This window comes from Schistocerca gregaria, chromosome X, assembly GCF_023897955.1.
Source record: "Schistocerca gregaria isolate iqSchGreg1 chromosome X, iqSchGreg1.2, whole genome shotgun sequence".
Classification (NCBI taxonomy): domain Eukaryota; kingdom Metazoa; phylum Arthropoda; class Insecta; order Orthoptera; family Acrididae; genus Schistocerca; species Schistocerca gregaria.
The window spans coordinates 489,911,917-489,929,521 of NC_064931.1; the positions used below are offsets into that span (position 1 = coordinate 489,911,917).

The 17,605-nt window shown below is 36.7% G+C and overlaps 1 protein-coding gene across 8 annotated transcripts in view; it reads left to right on the forward strand.

The window, feature by feature from the left end:
- The window catches only part of LOC126299183 (spectrin beta chain, non-erythrocytic 1), a 440,083-nt gene that overhangs the window by 229,476 nt on the left and 193,002 nt on the right, over window positions 1–17,605 (forward strand). For all 8 annotated transcript variants that reach the window (XM_049990953.1, XM_049990949.1, XM_049990952.1 and 5 more), the window contains exons 5-13: window positions 489–597; window positions 679–843; window positions 928–1,040; window positions 1,539–1,726; window positions 4,344–4,569; window positions 8,500–8,631; window positions 11,187–11,408; window positions 12,793–12,995; window positions 14,988–15,165. In XM_049990953.1, the coding sequence (XP_049846910.1) occupies window positions 489–597; window positions 679–843; window positions 928–1,040; window positions 1,539–1,726; window positions 4,344–4,569; window positions 8,500–8,631; window positions 11,187–11,408; window positions 12,793–12,995; window positions 14,988–15,165 (1,536 nt within the window). The remainder of the gene's footprint in view (window positions 1–488; window positions 598–678; window positions 844–927; window positions 1,041–1,538; window positions 1,727–4,343; window positions 4,570–8,499; window positions 8,632–11,186; window positions 11,409–12,792; window positions 12,996–14,987; window positions 15,166–17,605) is intronic.

Sequence of the window (17,605 nt, forward strand, 5' to 3'; positions counted from 1 at the left end):
CTTTATTTGCCAGAAGTTAAGCTTGAAACCACATTTAAGCTGGTAATGTTAATGACTGAAGAGTAGATGTGTTGCATTTATTCTTTATTTGCCAGAAGTTAAGCTTGAAACCACATTTGCATAGAATACTTGTAAAACTGTTCTTGTATACTAGTCAAATGGTTTTTTTCATAGTTTAGTTATTAGAATTTGCTGTCCGCCTGATTAGCTGATTGGTTAAATGCTTGCCTCTTATATAGCGGGCCCTGGTTCCATTCCTGGCCAGGTTGGAGATTTTCTCTGCTCGTGGATTGGGTGTTGTGTTGTCCTCCTCGTGATTTCATCCTCATCACCAGCATGCAAGTCGCCCAATGTGGCATCAACTGAAATAAGACTTGCATGTGGCGGCCAAACTTCCCTGGTTGGGGCCTCCCAGCCAAGAATACCACATGCTCATTTCATTTTTTAGAATTTGATTACCTATTTTTGTTTTGTTGTTTCTTTGACAGGATGAAGAAAATGAAAGCAGTGAAAAGAAATCTGCAAAAGATGCACTGCTCCTCTGGTGTCAAAGGAAGACTAGTGGTTACCCGGGTGTCAATATTCAAGACTTCACTGGTCAGTAAACAAATATTTCTTTTCAGATGCCTTGCCAAACACATATATAAGTACCTAATATACAGTATTCTTAACTTACAGGTTCATGGCGAAGTGGGCTTGGTTTCAATGCACTGATTCACGCTCACAGACCAGATTTGATTGATTATGCTGCTCTACAGCCCCACAAGCACATAGACAACCTTAACAATGCATTTGATGTTGCCAACACAGAGCTTGGTATTCCACGTCTGCTGGATGCTGAAGGTGACATAAAATGAACTAAGACTAAATTATTGTAGACTGTGAGTGTTCCAAAGATTTACCACATTATCATTGTCTTTTGCTTAGATGTGGACCAGGCAAGGCCAGATGAAAAATCCATCATAACCTATGTAGCATCATACTACCACACATTTGCAAGAATGAAGAATGAAATGAAGAGTGGAAGACGAATAGCGAATGTGAGTTCTTTCTCAAGAGTAGTATTCACTATTCCATTTGTCACTAAGCAGCATTCAGCATTTGATTGAATGTATTGGTACCAAATACAACTGTGTTAGTTAAACTTCTTGATAAAGCTATCATTTTTTTTAAAAAAAATGTATGTGTTTCTCCTTTTGTGGTCTTCTTAACAGAGATACAATACTTTCAGATTATTGATATGAAGCATATGCATCCACAAGAGGTGCCATTAGCATGTGCCCCCCCCCCCCCCCCTTTAATATAATGTGGAGTATAGTTTTTGTTCATTAAATAATTACATTTCTGTTCTCTTGGCTATAATAAGATTTTTGTGACACTTATAAAATTTAGTTCTTGCAGCTTGATGTGTGTCAAACCTGACCAGCTCACTTATATAACGTACATATACGCTCACATTTTTTATGACAATCTTTTACTGATTATGATAAAAGACACACATGGATTAAACATACCTTGTATCATTTTATTGCTTACAGATTGTTGGGCAAATGATGGATGCCGATAAGAAAAAAGTATTTTATGAGAAACTCACTACAGATTTACTAGAATGGATAAGACAGAAAGTAACAGAACTGGAAGATAGAAATTTTCCAAATTCTCTAGAAGGTATTCAGAAGGAGCTCTTGAGATTCAAACAGTATAGAACAGTTGAGAAACCACCAAAGTAAGCATTTAATAATTTAATTTTTTGAATATGTGCGAAAAGAATAAATTGTTTCAATGAGAGAAATAGTATCAAAATAACTCAGCATCTTCTGTATTATTAGTTGTATTTTATAATCTATTTGTTCAATCAATTATGTAGAAAGAGATGCTAACAAGGAACAATTTTTACCTGTTTTTAAACATAATTCTGGGTTGTCAAAGATAAATTAGCCTCTGGAGTTGATTTTGTGTCTGCTCCACACCTTACTGAATGAAAAGTAGATTTATTAGAAGGTGTAGAAAAGTATTTTTTCCTTGCACAGTAGTTTTTGGTTATTACATTCTTAAATAGGAGTTTATTGTAGAAAATATATATAAAATTAGTTTAAAATTGAACAGTTGCTACTCATCACGTAGCCAGTCTTTTTGTTGTGTCTATCTGCGACTCCATTTCTCCTCTATATGGTGAGTAGCAACTATCCTTTTCATAATATTGTTATCGAATTAGTTTGTTTTTAGAATTCTTAACTGACTAAGAAATTGTCTCCAAGATGTATGTCTGTAAATACAACACAGATACGGATTACTTTCTTTTGTGAAGTAAATACTTTTTGTGTAAATGATTATTTAAACTCAAATATTGACGAAGAAAAATAGGTACAATTTAGTTTCTAATTTCTATATTCAAAAGATCTTGAAGAATACAAAAGTACACAATCAAGATATTGTAGAAATTTTGGAGTGAATCTTTGAGTTTAAATTTTCATTGTCATGTAAGTCAAAACATTGATTAAACTACTATTAATTTTTTAAATTATTTTTTTGGTATCATAATGCAGTAAAATTATTCGTCTTGCATTACAAAAGAAGGCTATTTATGGAAAACAGTTAAATATTTTTCTGAAGAAAAAAGGCATTTCCAATTTTCACTCTTTGTACTATTTTGTGTGGTTTGACAACATTGCAAAAAGAAGAAAGGACCTATGATTGGTGTTTATTGAATTCATTCTTAAGTTCTTCTCATTGTGTTCTTTTCTTAAGTAGTGAACTCATCATGTGGTACACAATTAATTCTTAAATCTTAATGTCTCTAGCGGCCTGTGCATATTGTGTCACAGCTGTTTTTTTTTATTTAATGTCTGAGTAAAATAATATAGCTATCCTCTGAAATGTCTTTATTCAAATTCAAACTGTGACAGGCTGCATATCCTCCAGAAGTGGATAATGTAACTTGCATATTAGTGTCTAAATGCTTTAGAAAGATTAAAGTAAGACAAGGATTCATTTCAATTTCCTATTTATGCCACAGTTTTCCACTTCTTTTCTTTTTCACTTTCTTAAAATAATAAAATCAAGGAAAAATTCACGTGTTATTTCATCTGATATGGATGTAATGGAAAATTGTTAGATTAAATATGTAATTTCATTCCTGACAGGAAAGCAACTGCCAGTGGGGATCAACTGTGAATGGGATGTTCAAATGGAAATAACGTGAAATAGTCTATTTCTCACCCATTCATGTGCTGTGCTACATGGTGATATATTTTGAATCTGGGACATCATGTACATGGCATTCATAGTGTTGAAATACAGTTTTTACGGTACAAAGTTCTGGAGCTGTCTAAGTAGGAATCCTACCACCCAAGATCTAGTGAGCTTGTATAAAGTAAGGGGGAAATGGGTAGGAATATATACTTTTTATTTCTATGGCCAGTGATAAAACAACTCATGGAATAAACTGGCATTTGTGAAGAGAATATTTTACGCCACCAGTTTTCCTAAAGAGAATGTAACAGAAGCCTTTTCTCTCATACAGACTACATCAGTACTCTTCTTTAGCATATGTTAACGTATGTTAATAATTTAGATATTTTATAGTGTAGAAATTCTTGAAGTGTAAACTGTAACAGTGGTAAGACTCTAGATTCTCATTCAGAAGAAGTGGCATTCATATTCTCGTTAGGTGAACCTGATTTATGTTTTGCATAGTTTCCCGAATCACATAATGTGAATGCCATGATGGTTCTTATTGAAAGGACAAAGCCTACTTTCTTCCTCATCCTTTCCCCACCAGAGCATAAGCTTGGTCTCTGATGACCTCATCATTGATGAGATGTTAAAATCTAATCATCCTTCTTCAAATTGTAAGTTGGAATTAATGATGTGCTTCCAGATGTTAAGCCGAGTTGTTCTTTCCACTTTATGCACAATATTTCGACAGCTGGTCCCTCCGTTTTCCTCAAGGGCTGAACTGTGTTGTTCATTGTAATTTTGTGTGTAAAAGTGAAATAAAAACTTGGCAGAACACCGAGAAGCATACGATTAATCAACCATGCTGTGAAAACATGAGATGTGTAAGTAGGAAGACCATATGGCACAGCTGAAGGAACACTGCAAGGAAACTGCATTAGTAGCAGTATCACCATTGTTAAACAATTACTTTGAGATGCTCTCAAAGAAAAGACTACTAATGCACATGTTCCGGACCATAGCGTGTAAGAAATTATTTGTTATTAATCATTTGTCACTATTGTTTTTCAGACCACTCTTGAAAAGAGTAAATATTTTCAATTTGTTAATTGAATAACAAAACAGCTGTAAATGTTATTCTAATAACTCTTGCTGGATTTTTTCAGGTACAAAGAACGCAGTGAAATTGAAGCTCTGTATTTCCATATCAATACCCAACTGAAATCTCTGAACCAGCCTGCATTTGCTCCTCAAGATGGGCAGCTGATACATGATTTGGAGCGTAGTTGGGAGGGTCTAGAGCATGCTGAGCATCGTAGGGAAGTTGCTCTGCGCCAGGAGCTCTTGCGGCAGGAGAGACTTGAGCAGCTCAGTTACAAGTTTGAACGAAAGGTTATTTTTCAGAAGAATTTTTTAATGTTTGTAAAATGCAAATGATTCATAAATATGGATAAAACGCTTACATTCTATACACCATGCAGTCAAGTACATGTCTGTTAATGTCACTGATGATACAAACAAGACTTTCCAGGGCAGTAGAATTTTCCAATACACAGATGCACTTAATACTCCATTTTTGTGCACAGTAATTAAATGATTGAGTTAGTAATCTTTAGGTTCTGTGAATGGTGGTGGTCTAGGTGTACCTGTTGCCTGTTGGGAGTCATCACCTAAAAATGTGTCTAATTAGTTAATTGTAATTTTGGTATTCACACAACCACAAGACCTTCATGAACCAGATGTGTTTTAGATTGCGTTGTTGGACATGCAGTAAAAAGAAGAGTGTCTAAGCAAATCACAGCATTTGATACAATACTGGTAATGCCACTGATATGTCTAATGCACTTGTTAGGTGTAAAAGGTTTGACAGAAAATGTTAACTGCCCATGATGCTAACAAATATTGATGTGTTTTATTTGTCTATATGGTAACTCTGGATGAGAGTTCCAGGTCAGCACACGGTTTGAAATTTTAGGGACGATTCATTACTGTGAACACTTGGCTACAGTCTGAATGTTTCATTCTATGCATTATGATTATGGCAAGAAATATTGCTGTCTGATGACTACTATTACTCCTACAAAATGCCTTAAACCTAGTGCATTTTGAACATTCTGTGCATTATGATTATGGCAAGAAATATTGCTGTCTGATGACTACTATTACTCCTACAAAATGTCTTAAACCTAGTGCATTTTGAAGATGGAAAGAGGGTCAGCTTTAGAAATGTTGCAACTGCGCCCACTGATAAATTTCAAATGTTTAGAATACTGGAAAATCTTGGGTTCAGAGTAACATTAGAATGAGTAAAGATAACTAATCATGATACAAAGATGGCATTGAGAAGCAGGAAGGATTGCAAACAAGAAGTTCGATATAACAACTCAGCTTATGAACTGTCATCTTCTTTTCTTCCTTCTCCTCCTCTTTGCCCCCTCCATTGCACCCCCTCTGCTTCCCCCTCATTCCCCTCCTACTCCCTTCTTCTTCTTCTTCTTCTTCTTCTTATACTACTACTACTACTACTACTACTACTACTACTACTACTACTACTAATTCAGCGTGGACACAATGACACTGTGGTTTGACTAACCCAGTGAGGCCACAAAGTTGGGAAAATGCAGCTGTATGCCCTGCAGAAGAAAGCAGGTTCATAGTCTTAACCTACTGAGTGTAAAGTTTTAATTGCCTCCTTGGAGAGGGGAAAAAAAGTTTCAACCATGAAACTTAGCAGTATGTTACAATTACTCTACTAACAGATTTTTCCCAGTGACAGAGGACTTGGCAGAGACCTTGGTTGTAAAAGTCTGCATTGTGGTTGTTCAGAAAATTTTCCACCTGGAAAATCACCTGACTGTCATTCTGGAAATATCTGACACTTGATGGTCTTTTTTGTTTTTTCATCGGAGGAGAGAGAGTAAGAAGTCGCTGCGAGTGATGTCAGGAGAATGAAGAAAATATGGCTGAGAGGCAATTTTTTGTACCCCACAGAAGTAGGATATGTGGCTATCCTGTGCAGAATGAGCTGGGGTGTTGTCAAGGAGCAAACACAGCCCCTTAGATAGCTTCATCTTGACAGTCTACCATGAACTTCACATTATATTTCAATAGGATGCTTCTGTGATGCTCCTATGAGCACATTCTGTTACCATCACAGCATGGCAGTCCCAATAAACACGTACCTGATGATAGTTAGCTCTTAACCGTCTTTGGTGGTGGCGTATCTGTATTTCCACTGCTTGCTTTGCTTTTTCCTCACAGTGTCACAGTGATACTCTCAGCACGTGTCGATAGGGATTGGATGCTTAACTCCTTAACATAAAAACCCGAGTTATCCCATTTTTATAATTCTGACAGAAATTCAAAGTTCCTAGTGTCTCAGACAACTTAGTAACAGGCCTTAAAAAATCCCGCTTATGTGTGTTTCAACACTGATAGTTAAGTGCCCAACCAGGTCATCTGGTCCAACATTTGTAGCCTGGCTGTCGTGTTGTGGTTGAGGTGATTGCCACTAGATATCATCTTTACTGTTTGCAGCTTCAGATACTCAACATCAAAATGTGCACTTTCAGCTTCTCTCCTGTATTGTTGCTTAGGAAATGCTTCCAAAAAAGATGGCTACAATAATCCTGAGTTTGATATGGAATTTAGCGACTCAGAAAGTGAAGAAGAGTTTGATCTTACTTCATCAGAGACTGAAGATTGACACAGTTCATCAGTTGAGTGCCATGCTAACCAGTGCCATGAGATAAATCTATCCACTGTGCTCCATCCAGCTCCTCCAAGATTTACGTTCACAAGAAACTGTTGTGAAATATATGGTTAGCCTTCATAACTTTACAGAAACTAAAAAATGACTTCAGTTTCAGGATATTTTAGTCAAGGTCCAGTGCATGAGTATACTTGGGATTTTATTATTGGAGATCTTCAAAATTTTGTAATTCACCAGTTTTATTTGCAATGTCATTTTTTTTGTTTTTCATTAATAAGAAAATTATTGTTTGGAACATAGTTTGGGAAAAAAATCAATATGTTAAGGGGTTAAAGAAGTTGTCTGGATTGGCCTGACACAGTTGCAACATTTCTGCTACAGTCTTGGTCTGGTGGGCTTTTTCAGTGAGTATGAGTAGTCAACAAATCTAGCTGATTGTAACCTTCATCTAAAACTGATAGCTGACAAAGTTTATGATGGTTCCTTTGAAAGGGGACGGCCAACTTCCTTCCCCATCTTTTCCTAATTCGATGCGACTGATGACCTCGCTGTTTGGTCCCCTTCCCTGAATCGACCAATCGACCAACCAGAGAGATGGTCTGCCACTTCATTCTCTGTTATTGCTTTGTTTGAGGACGTTGGATGCATTTATGCCTTCCATTTACCATGTCATATGATGATATAATGTCATACACTTCACCAACTGAGTTTGGACTGTTGTGGAATTGTTCCCCTTTAAATGCAAAAAATCAATTACCAAACAATAAAGCAGAGAGGATTTACAATGCAGACTAGATATAGCAGGAAAAACATTACTGAAAAAGAGGAATGTATTAACCTCAAATATAAATTTTAGTGTTAGGGAGTTTTTGCTGAAGGTATTTTTTCGGAGTGTAACCTTGTACATAAGTGAAACATGGATGATAAGCAGTTTAGACAAGAAGAGAATAGAAGCTTTTGAAATGTGATGCTACAGGAGGAAGCTGAAAATTAAATAGGAAGATCAAATAACTAATGAGATACGGAATCGGACTGGGGAAAATAGGAATTCAAAACACAATTTGACTGAAAGAAAGGAGTGATCAATAGGACATGTCCTGAGGCATGAAGGAATCATCACTTTGATACTGGAGGAGAATAAGAATAAGAAGACTACTACCACTATCACTACCACTACCACTATCACTACCACCACCACTATCACTACCACCACCACGACCACCACCACCAAACTACCATTGCACCACTGGGTTGAACCATTTTGTTTTAGTGTGCTGTGGTACTGTGGGGTGGAGATTGCAGTGTATACTAGAACTGCAGTCATGTATCTACAAACAAACAAAGAATTAATAATATAACTTCTATTTCTTCAAAGTGATAACTAAAACATTGATTACTCCTTGAATTAAAGTTCTTATTTGTGTATCAATTGATTACTCAACATCTCTGTATATATTGAGCAATAGTCGAAGGTCATTCCATTCCTCATGCACAAATTTTTAAATATGAAATTTATTATCCTTAGGAAGATAAATTTTATCACTCATTCTTTTAATTTGTGCTGTCATTACACATATTCATTTTAAATGAATTCTTGTTTTGTTTTATAGAGTGTGTTACGAGAAGGCTACTTGAAAGAAATGATCCAAGTTCTTTCTGACCCTCGCTATGGCAGTAATCTGGCTCAGGTGGATGCCACTGTTAAGAAGCACGAAGCCATCAGTGCTGATATCATGGCAAGGGTATGTTTCACAGTTTAAATGCTTATCTTCATTGGGAGTGATTACTTACATGAGTAAGAGTACATCTCCTGTATAAAGCTGTTGTTGTGAGGTTTTATAGGAACATGATATGTTAGTTTTGTACTGGCAGCAGATTTGTAAGAAAAAAGAGGTGTAAACAGCTACATGACAAAATATTTTTACAATGTTTTTCATTTTGTTTCTCAGTTTATTGATGAAGTAGAATTAGAAATTTAGTGTGCACAGCTACCTAAACCACAAGACTACAATTTTTTAAAGCGTATGCACCAACTATCTGAATAACTTGAATATTCCAAGTGTTTTAAAAATCGTAGCATCCCAAATTTACATGAGACATTTCACATCAGTGTAGTGTCATGAAAGACAGGAACTGTGAGAAATTTCACAATATGTTTTCTCAAGATTGGTTAGTTAGGAGTCACTGCTTTTAATAGCCCATCTCATTTCTGAAGCATACGCTTTTAGTCTGTCTTTATATTGTTTTAATATAAATATTCTTCCACTTAATAAACCATATAGCATAAATTTCTTTGTATGTACTACTTTTCTTTTTCCTAGCCTAAAAGTTAGTCATATCAAGATATATTTTTCCTCCTGTAGTCATTCACTTAATCTTCCTTTTCCTTGGGATGCATCCCATCATGGAAGTCAACTTTTCTGAAGACTCACGGAGATGGTGCAGTTTTCATTTACTGATTCAGATTTAGTTTTGACATGGTTTTCTCTAAATCTAACCATGTGAATGTTGAGAAGAATGCTTTTAATATGATACGTCTGCTTCTTTACTAGGACTCCTTCCCCAAATGAACATTTACTTTGCCTCGAAGTACTTCAATGTTTATCCTACTATAAATTCTTGTGTCCCTATCAAAGTTTTTGTCAGGAACTAGATACAAGGCTGGATATAGGATGAGAAGTTAGAAATATATTGGATAGTGATGGAAATTTTTCAGATCTTGGTTGAACAATCGTTTATTGCTGTATCAGAGGTGGAAAACTATGCATTATACTTAATTAAAAGTTACATCTACATAAATACTCCAGAAGCTGATGTACGGTGTTTGGCGCAGGGTACCCTGTACCACTGCTACTCATTTCTTTTCCTGTTCCATTCACAAATAGAGCAAGTGAAAAACAATTTTCTGTATGCCTCTTTATGAGCCCTAATTTCTCTTATCTTCGTGGTCCATATGCAAAATGTATGTGGGCGACAGTAGTCTTTCTGCAGTCAGCTTCATTCGTCAGTTCTCTAAAATTTCTCACTAATGTTGCCATCCAGGGATTTCCATATCAGTTCCTGAAGCATCTTCTTAATATTTGTGTGTTGTTCAAACTTAATGGCAGCAAATCTAGCATCCTGCCTCTGAAGTGCTTCCATGTTTTTCTTTGGGGGGGGGGGGGGGATGATAAACCAGGATGTGCCATGTATTTTTACTATTTTGGAGGACGAAAGGTGACTTGTTAAGTAGCTATAATAAAGTTCCAGTTCCAACCTGTGTAATACTCACTTTTAAATCATATTTTTGAAAGACCAACACCTTTTTTTTCTTTTCCCTGAGAGCTGGAGAGGGGAGGGATGTGGTACTCAGTTGCCCTCAGGTATGGGTACGTTTGAAAGGGGTAAGATGTTAGTACTACCATTGCAGAAGTTTGGTGTGGAGATTTCCAGAAAAAATTATAGTAGGAATGTTTTCTGAAATGAAAGAGGAAAAAGGAAAATTCACCGAGTAAAACTATAAAATTATGAGAAGGAATGTTGGCAAGTACTTATATTCAGGTGCCAGAATGCTTAGTGCTGTCAACACACACATGGAAGTACAAGAAACTAATCTAATTTTTGGAACTGTTACATGAGCTGATTCAGACCCAGAATGAGAGGGACCAACTGTGAGGACAAAAGTGAGACACCACTTTAACTTGCAGCCAATACTCATTCCTAGAAACTTTTGATGCAGGGAAAGTACTGTTTATAATATACTATGCTGTGGTACTTTTGTTGTAGCATTTTAGTTCTGACAGATGTTTCACTAGATGTTAATCATATTTGAAGTTTATTATATCTCAACTCTCTGTACTCTATACACTATCTATGGTCAGAACCAGTTATAAGTTGCACTTTGTATTCAGATGGTTCTAGGTTTTTTGCAAAAACGTTACTAACAACAGTAACAAATGCCTTCAACATGTCTAAAATACGTATGTGCCACAGTCATCCATGTCAAGAGCATCAAGTGCAACTTTTGTAAATTCTAGTAATTCTGATTCTATATTTCTCCCACTTCAGAATACAAACTGGGATGCACTTGTTAGATTATATTTATTCAGGTTATTCATTACTCTGTTTTTCGTAGTTGAATATATTGTTCTTGAGAATGATGACTCAGAGGAATGGGCTTGTAGTTTTTTATGAGGCAGTGTTGTTGCCATTGTACCATGCCAAAACTACATGTGCTTTACAACTTTAACATTTTTTCCATTTAAGGGAAATGTATTAGTAATATTGTGTACAATAAAGTAACTTCTAATACTTGCAGGAGGAACGTTTTCATGATCTAACAAATATGAAAGAAGAACTTGTCCGTGAGAATTACCATGGTAAAGAACGAGTAGAGCGACGTGAGAATGAAGTTCTGCATCACTGGCATGAATTGCTTGAATTACTTGACCGTCACAAAACAAATCTCACAACTATGTGTTCTCTCATGGCTCTGTTACGAGAGATTGACACTGTAATGGCAACTATAGAAGAACTGCAGGTATGTTAAAGTAGTTGTGTATTATGATGATAACCACAAGGAAAAAAGTTTAAGAGCTGATTCTAATTCATTCTTGGCTAAGTAGCCTAAATTTGATAGTAACAGCTACTTTAGTAGCTCATTTTAATGAATGTTCATTGTCCATGGTTTATGTTTGAAATATAGTTTTGAATTGTGCTTATTATTAGTCTTTTATGCAGATGATGTAACCAGTTAGGAAGTACTGAATGCAATTGAGGATAAAAAAAATTGTGGTATAACATGACTATAAAAAGGGACTGATTGGAAGAACACATTCTGAGACATCAAGGAATCACCAGTTTCGTATTGGAGGGAAGTGTGGAGGGTAAAAATTGTAGGAGGAGACCAAGTGATGAATGCAGCATGAATGTTCAAAAAGATGTGGGTTGCAGTAATTGTTTGGAGATGAAGAGGCTTGCATAGGTATAGCATGCAGAGCTGCATCAGAGCAGTCTTCGGGCTGAAGACCACAACAACAACAAAAAAGTTGTTTTGTAGATGAGAAATAATTAGCTTACTTGTTTAAGTTGATTATTTCATACAACAGAAGCAATAATATATGACAAAGTTACAGTAACACCTGGACTTGAGTAGTAGGAATAAAAGTTTTGTATTTAAGCCAGAATGAGGAAAAAAGAGGAGAGGCACTTCACCAGAATGTGAGAGGAGGATGTTATACCTTCTGAAACATTGCAGCAAGAAACCCAATATGTTTTTATTACATTGACATGGTGCAAAAACAATCATCAGCACAGAAAATATTGGTAATACAGGGAGAATAAAATAATTTTCATGTATGAGAAAGTTCTCAGATACTACACTTTATTGTAGTTCTGTAATATTATAGGTGTAGTATTGTAACAGTTGCAGAATTGAGGAGATAATGTGAGCTTTTGATGTACAGAGAAGCAGGAAATTGTAGAAGAAAAAACAGGTAAAAAGGGGGAGACATGACATACAGACTGGTATATGATCTGTATAGTAAATTATGGTTATACAAAAGGGATAAATTAATAGATAGATGAATGTAGGTAACATGGAAAGAAACGATAAGGAAAAAATTCAAGGAAAATGGAATGGAATTGAGAATCATGCCTCTTCACCTTTAAGTACTGCAAGTACTACTGGTTTACCTCTTTAATTTCATCATTTACCTTACTGGCTTGATTTTTCTTGTAAAATGTCTGATGTCTTTAATTTCACATTATTTCTTTGTTTGTTTCATCACGACATATGTGTAACTGTTAATATAAAATGTAAAAAATGGAGTAGTTTACATATTTCAATTCAGCATATGCAGTCTGCCTGTCAGTGATGGTACTGCTGTACATGTTAAGTGTATGTATGAAATTATATCTTTCAGATGACTTTCCAGTCTGTTGATGTTGGTCCACATCTGATTGGTGTTGAAGACTTACTGCAGAAACACAGTCTAGCAGAACTGCAAGTCACTTCCTTAGGTGAAACACAGCGCCGATTAGGTAGACAAGGACAGGCATTTCTCAGTCATAGAGAGGCCCCATTGCTGCGAGAACGTCTTAAGAGTCTCGACAGTGCTTATTTAAGGTGATTAAAATGTATTTCTAAGTGTGTGTGTGTGTGTGTGACGTGTCAAGGAAATCAGAGAAATCTGAAGAAACACTGGAAAAATCCCATTTTTGTCTTAATAGATGAAATGGGTTGTTTACTGAGGTCTTATGCATTGTCACTGGCTGGGTGCATCTGAGTATGTTTGCCGTGTTGGCCGGGGTGGCTGAGTGGTTCTAGGCACTACAGTCTGGAACCGCGCGACAGCTACGGTCGCAGGTTTGAATCCTGCCTCGGGCATGGATGTGTGTGATGTCCTTAGGTTAATTAGGTTTAAGTAGTTCTAAGTTCTAGGGGACTGATGACCTCTGAAGTTGAGTCCCTTAGTGCTCAGAGCCATCATCATGTTTGCCGCTTCCCTAGTCCCCTCATTACTACTGCTTCTCCCCTTCTTACCCCTCTGCCCTCAGCTTGCAGTCAGTGCACTTCTTGTCGCTAGCCTAGCAGCTACCGACGAGAGGCAGGGAGGCATGAGTAGTGGTTGTTTGGTTCTGATTCTCGGAGACTGTAGACACAGTGGCCGGAGATGGCGGTCATGTATGCACGAGTTGTGTCTAAATGATTGTGTGAATGTATGTGTGCTCTTCTTTTCTAACAAAATCAATGGCTGAAAACATAGTTGTGAGAGTGAGATTGTCTTTTATATGTGGCTGCCTGTAGCTCAGCAATCATCTTTGCAGTGAGTTGCTACCTATCCTGAGTATTATTGCTTCTCAGAGTATTTGAACTACTTATCTGTTGCATGGATTGATTGCTATGGTCTGCTCATGAATAACTGGCCACATGATTGGATTTCCGTGATGGGCCAAAACCCCAGGCAGTTTCTGCAGGTATCAGTAATGGAATGGGCCTGCCGATCTGAAGTCATTCGGTTCCCATTAATGTGCAGACCCTGCCCAACGGATCTAGTCTCACCGATCTGCCTGCAAGCTGGGACTGCTTGTGTGTGGAGTAATGCAGCGGATTTTCATGGTTTATCCATGACCCAGGACTAGGGTGCTCCTCAGCAGGCCAGAGGCCATGGGCGTTGGATTTCAGGAATCGTGACTGTCTGGTTGCAAGATCATTGTACAGTGTGGCGTTTTAGTGACATTTTATTTATTCTAGTACATTTTAGCACTTCAAATGTAGTTTATATGTCAAAAGTATGGACAATAAGATGAAGAAAATTGTGACAGTCACTGGTGGTTTGTTCGCTATGAACTTATATATTTCTCGAAAGAAAAATCACGCAAAACTTGTAAAATAATAGATATAATGCAGTGAGTAATAACTGACAATAACAAACATAGTAAAACCAGTGTGTTATTGGTGGTCACTGACAGTGTTGGTTAACACAATTCTTCCCCACCTTATACACATCTTTCAAAAGGCCTACTTTGTTCTGAGGTTATTTCTGAAATCAAACCTATATTCTAAATCAAGGTTGTGACTCCAAGGAAATGCGTATTTTTGTCACCAAATGTGTTTTGTTGTATTGGAATAAAATGACATCAGTGCTCATAATGAAACACACACACCATTTGGCTTGCTTTCTCAATCTAAAAACAGTTCATTATAAAAGGTGTTGATGTCAGTACTTAATGTTTTTTCTCACATCAGGAAATGCTATCTGCTTGCAAGTTTCTTTTTAGGTATTTCCTTGTTTGCGATATTATTTCTTGTACCATAGATGCAAAGACAGATTGTCGATTAATGTCTTAGCTTACCATTGAGGTCTCAAAATTTGTCAAGGAAAAATGCTAAAACTTGTCTGGAAATCAGGGAATTTCACTTAGGGAAACTTGTGGCAACTCTGGTTATATAAATTTGTATAAAGATAACTATAATGATAAAATAGTTTTCAAAGATTCAGTTACATGCAGTTCTCCATTTGTAACTAAGAAACATCCAACACAATTTATTTTAGCCACTTGGGGACTGACAGCTGGGCATTAGAAACTTGTAAAGATTTTCTATTCTGTGTTTCAGCCTTGTGCAGAGCAGTGAAAATAGGAGGGCACGCCTTGAAGAAGCTAGAAACTTTTTTCAGTTTTTGCAAGACCATGAAGAGGAAGAATCATGGCTCATTGAGAAACAACGTATTTGCAAAGCTGGAATATCAGCAAAGGATTTACGAGCTGTCTTGAGCTTACAACAGAAGCATAAGGTATTGTATTCATATTAAACTTTAACAAGTTAACGTTTAAAGTGATCAGAAAAGTTTGCTTTGTCTGTGCTTTCAGTTAGTGGGCTCCCTGACACTGAAGGTACCTGGTAATTTAATATATGTGCTGTGACCTGTGAGATGTCTTCATTTTAAGATATCTAATAACTGAAAGATTAAAGCTCTACACCTGTGTTCCTCTGTATTGAGAAGAACTTATTGATATTAATAGTTTTTCAAGAATTGAAGCAGCAATGGAATTAATAAGTCAGTCAGGTACTTGTGATGGATTTTGGCTCATTTGATCATATTCTGAGAATCAATTTATAAATCAGAGCAGTTTTATATTTTTGAATCGGTTTTTATACACACCTGCATACTTATGCTGTGATTTATTTGAATTTTATGGTGTATTTAATATCAGTTTTCTTCTCTAATTTGTGCAGTAATACTTTTTAAGAAAGAGAAATCAACATTGTTCAGATTTTTGACTTTGATTCATGCCATAAAGTTGTTGGCCCAAATTCTCTTATGACACTTTAGGCAGTAAATCTGTATTTTTAACAGAGAAGCTGAATTTCAGAAATAAATTCAAATTTAATGTTTTGGTTACACTCGTCATTTTCAAATAGGAAACTGAATTTTTGTCCTTAATATATCGGCTTCTTTCTCATTTCTTTATGGTAACTTCTGTAGATGACCTTTGCATTTTATGTAAACATTCTTTGACTGTCAGTTTCTACATCATGAGTGGATAGTATTACACCATACTACCATCAGCATTGTCATAGTATCTTTTAGGGTGTGTTACATTGAAAGCTTTAGTAACTAACAATAATGACAAATACGCATTACAGAAGGGGCTTGCTTTTTTTCTTTTTTTTTCTTTTTTTTCTTTTTTTTCCTTTTTTTCCTTTCTTTCTTTCTTTCTTTCTTTTTTAGGCCATTACAATTTCCTGTTTGTTTGTCTGTCAGTTACAACTGATAACATAAATGTTGTGTGTTTGGGTACAAGAATCCAACTGTGGTGTTTTTAATCACTAATCCTTTTAAAGTAATTCAGCTCTGAGTAAATAGTTTGATTCCCAGTTCTTATAATTCAGTGAGGTTCCTGGGTTTAATTTTTGATTAAACGCATTTTTAAAATAAAAGGTTCTTTTGTGTGGTTGAATTTAATATATCAATATAGTGGTCATTAGAAATGACTGATTAAATGTGTTTCAGCTGCTATGCCCAAAAGAACTAAAAATGGTTGCTCAGAAATGTCTGGGTTCAGATAAGTATATGAACAATTGACAATGAAATATCTGCAGTGTCTATTAACTGGTGTTTGTTTGCACAATAGTTCCACTCCAACACTGTCCTAAAGGGTATACACTCTTTGATTGGTCATGTCACTGCAGGAGAACAGTGGACACATGTCCTGTACAAAGCAAACTTTCCTTGCGATCAAGGGTGCCGCATATTTCACGGATGCAACATAATTAAAGTGAAAATGAAAAAAGAACAGAAACAAACTTTCATATATGTCAGTGGGGAACTTGTGCTCAGCTTGGAGAAACAGAATCCAGAAATGCTTCTGTACTGTATGGTGACTCAATCTGCAGTGCTGTTGCTTTTTGATGACCAGCGCCCATGCTCACTACAAATGTTGTGAGAATTTCATCTATAGGTAAGTGCGCACGCTGGTGGAACCTGACACAGCGAACTTGTCAGCCATAAGGAGCTTTGGTCTGTTTACACATTTGTGGCACGGTTCCACACAGATTCCCCCTTGGAGAGTGGAGGTCTGTTCAAACATTTCTATGGCACAGACATCCCCTTGGGGAGTGGATCTTTGGCACTGTGAGAAAGTGCAGGCATCCACCCTGCAGCTGGCGTGTGTGATGGATGTTTGGGTTTCGTGCACTTCATTATGAGGTCAACGTGAGCCGAATGGTGGCAGGCCGGTCAGCAATGAGTGGATGGTGGCACTTGACCCGGTGCATGGTTTCATGGTGGGCATGTCCCCGTGCTGCTGGTGAGTTGCAGTTAATACACAATAATGAAATAAAATGTTCATGAAGTTGCACATTGTGTGGAACACTTTAAAATAACATGGGTGTTACAGCAGTCATGAGCTGCACTATTCAGACTTCGGACACTCTTTCCCAGTGGGACAGTGCGGGATTTGATCTGGCCTCAATGCTTTGGCATGGCAGGGACACAGAGACTATGTGAAGTGTCTATATTCGCACAAGCACCTTGTCATCCCAACTTGAATATGGCTGTGGAACTGTGATGGACAAGCCTGGCAGCACAGAAGTTAGTGTCTGGAGCTTGATATGAATGAAAATGGAAAACTGGCATGTAAATTAATCCATCCTCAACACTTGACACCGTGAAATCACAGGGATGAGAATATGAGTTCAGGAGCTATTACAGACAAGCTGCCAGTTATGTA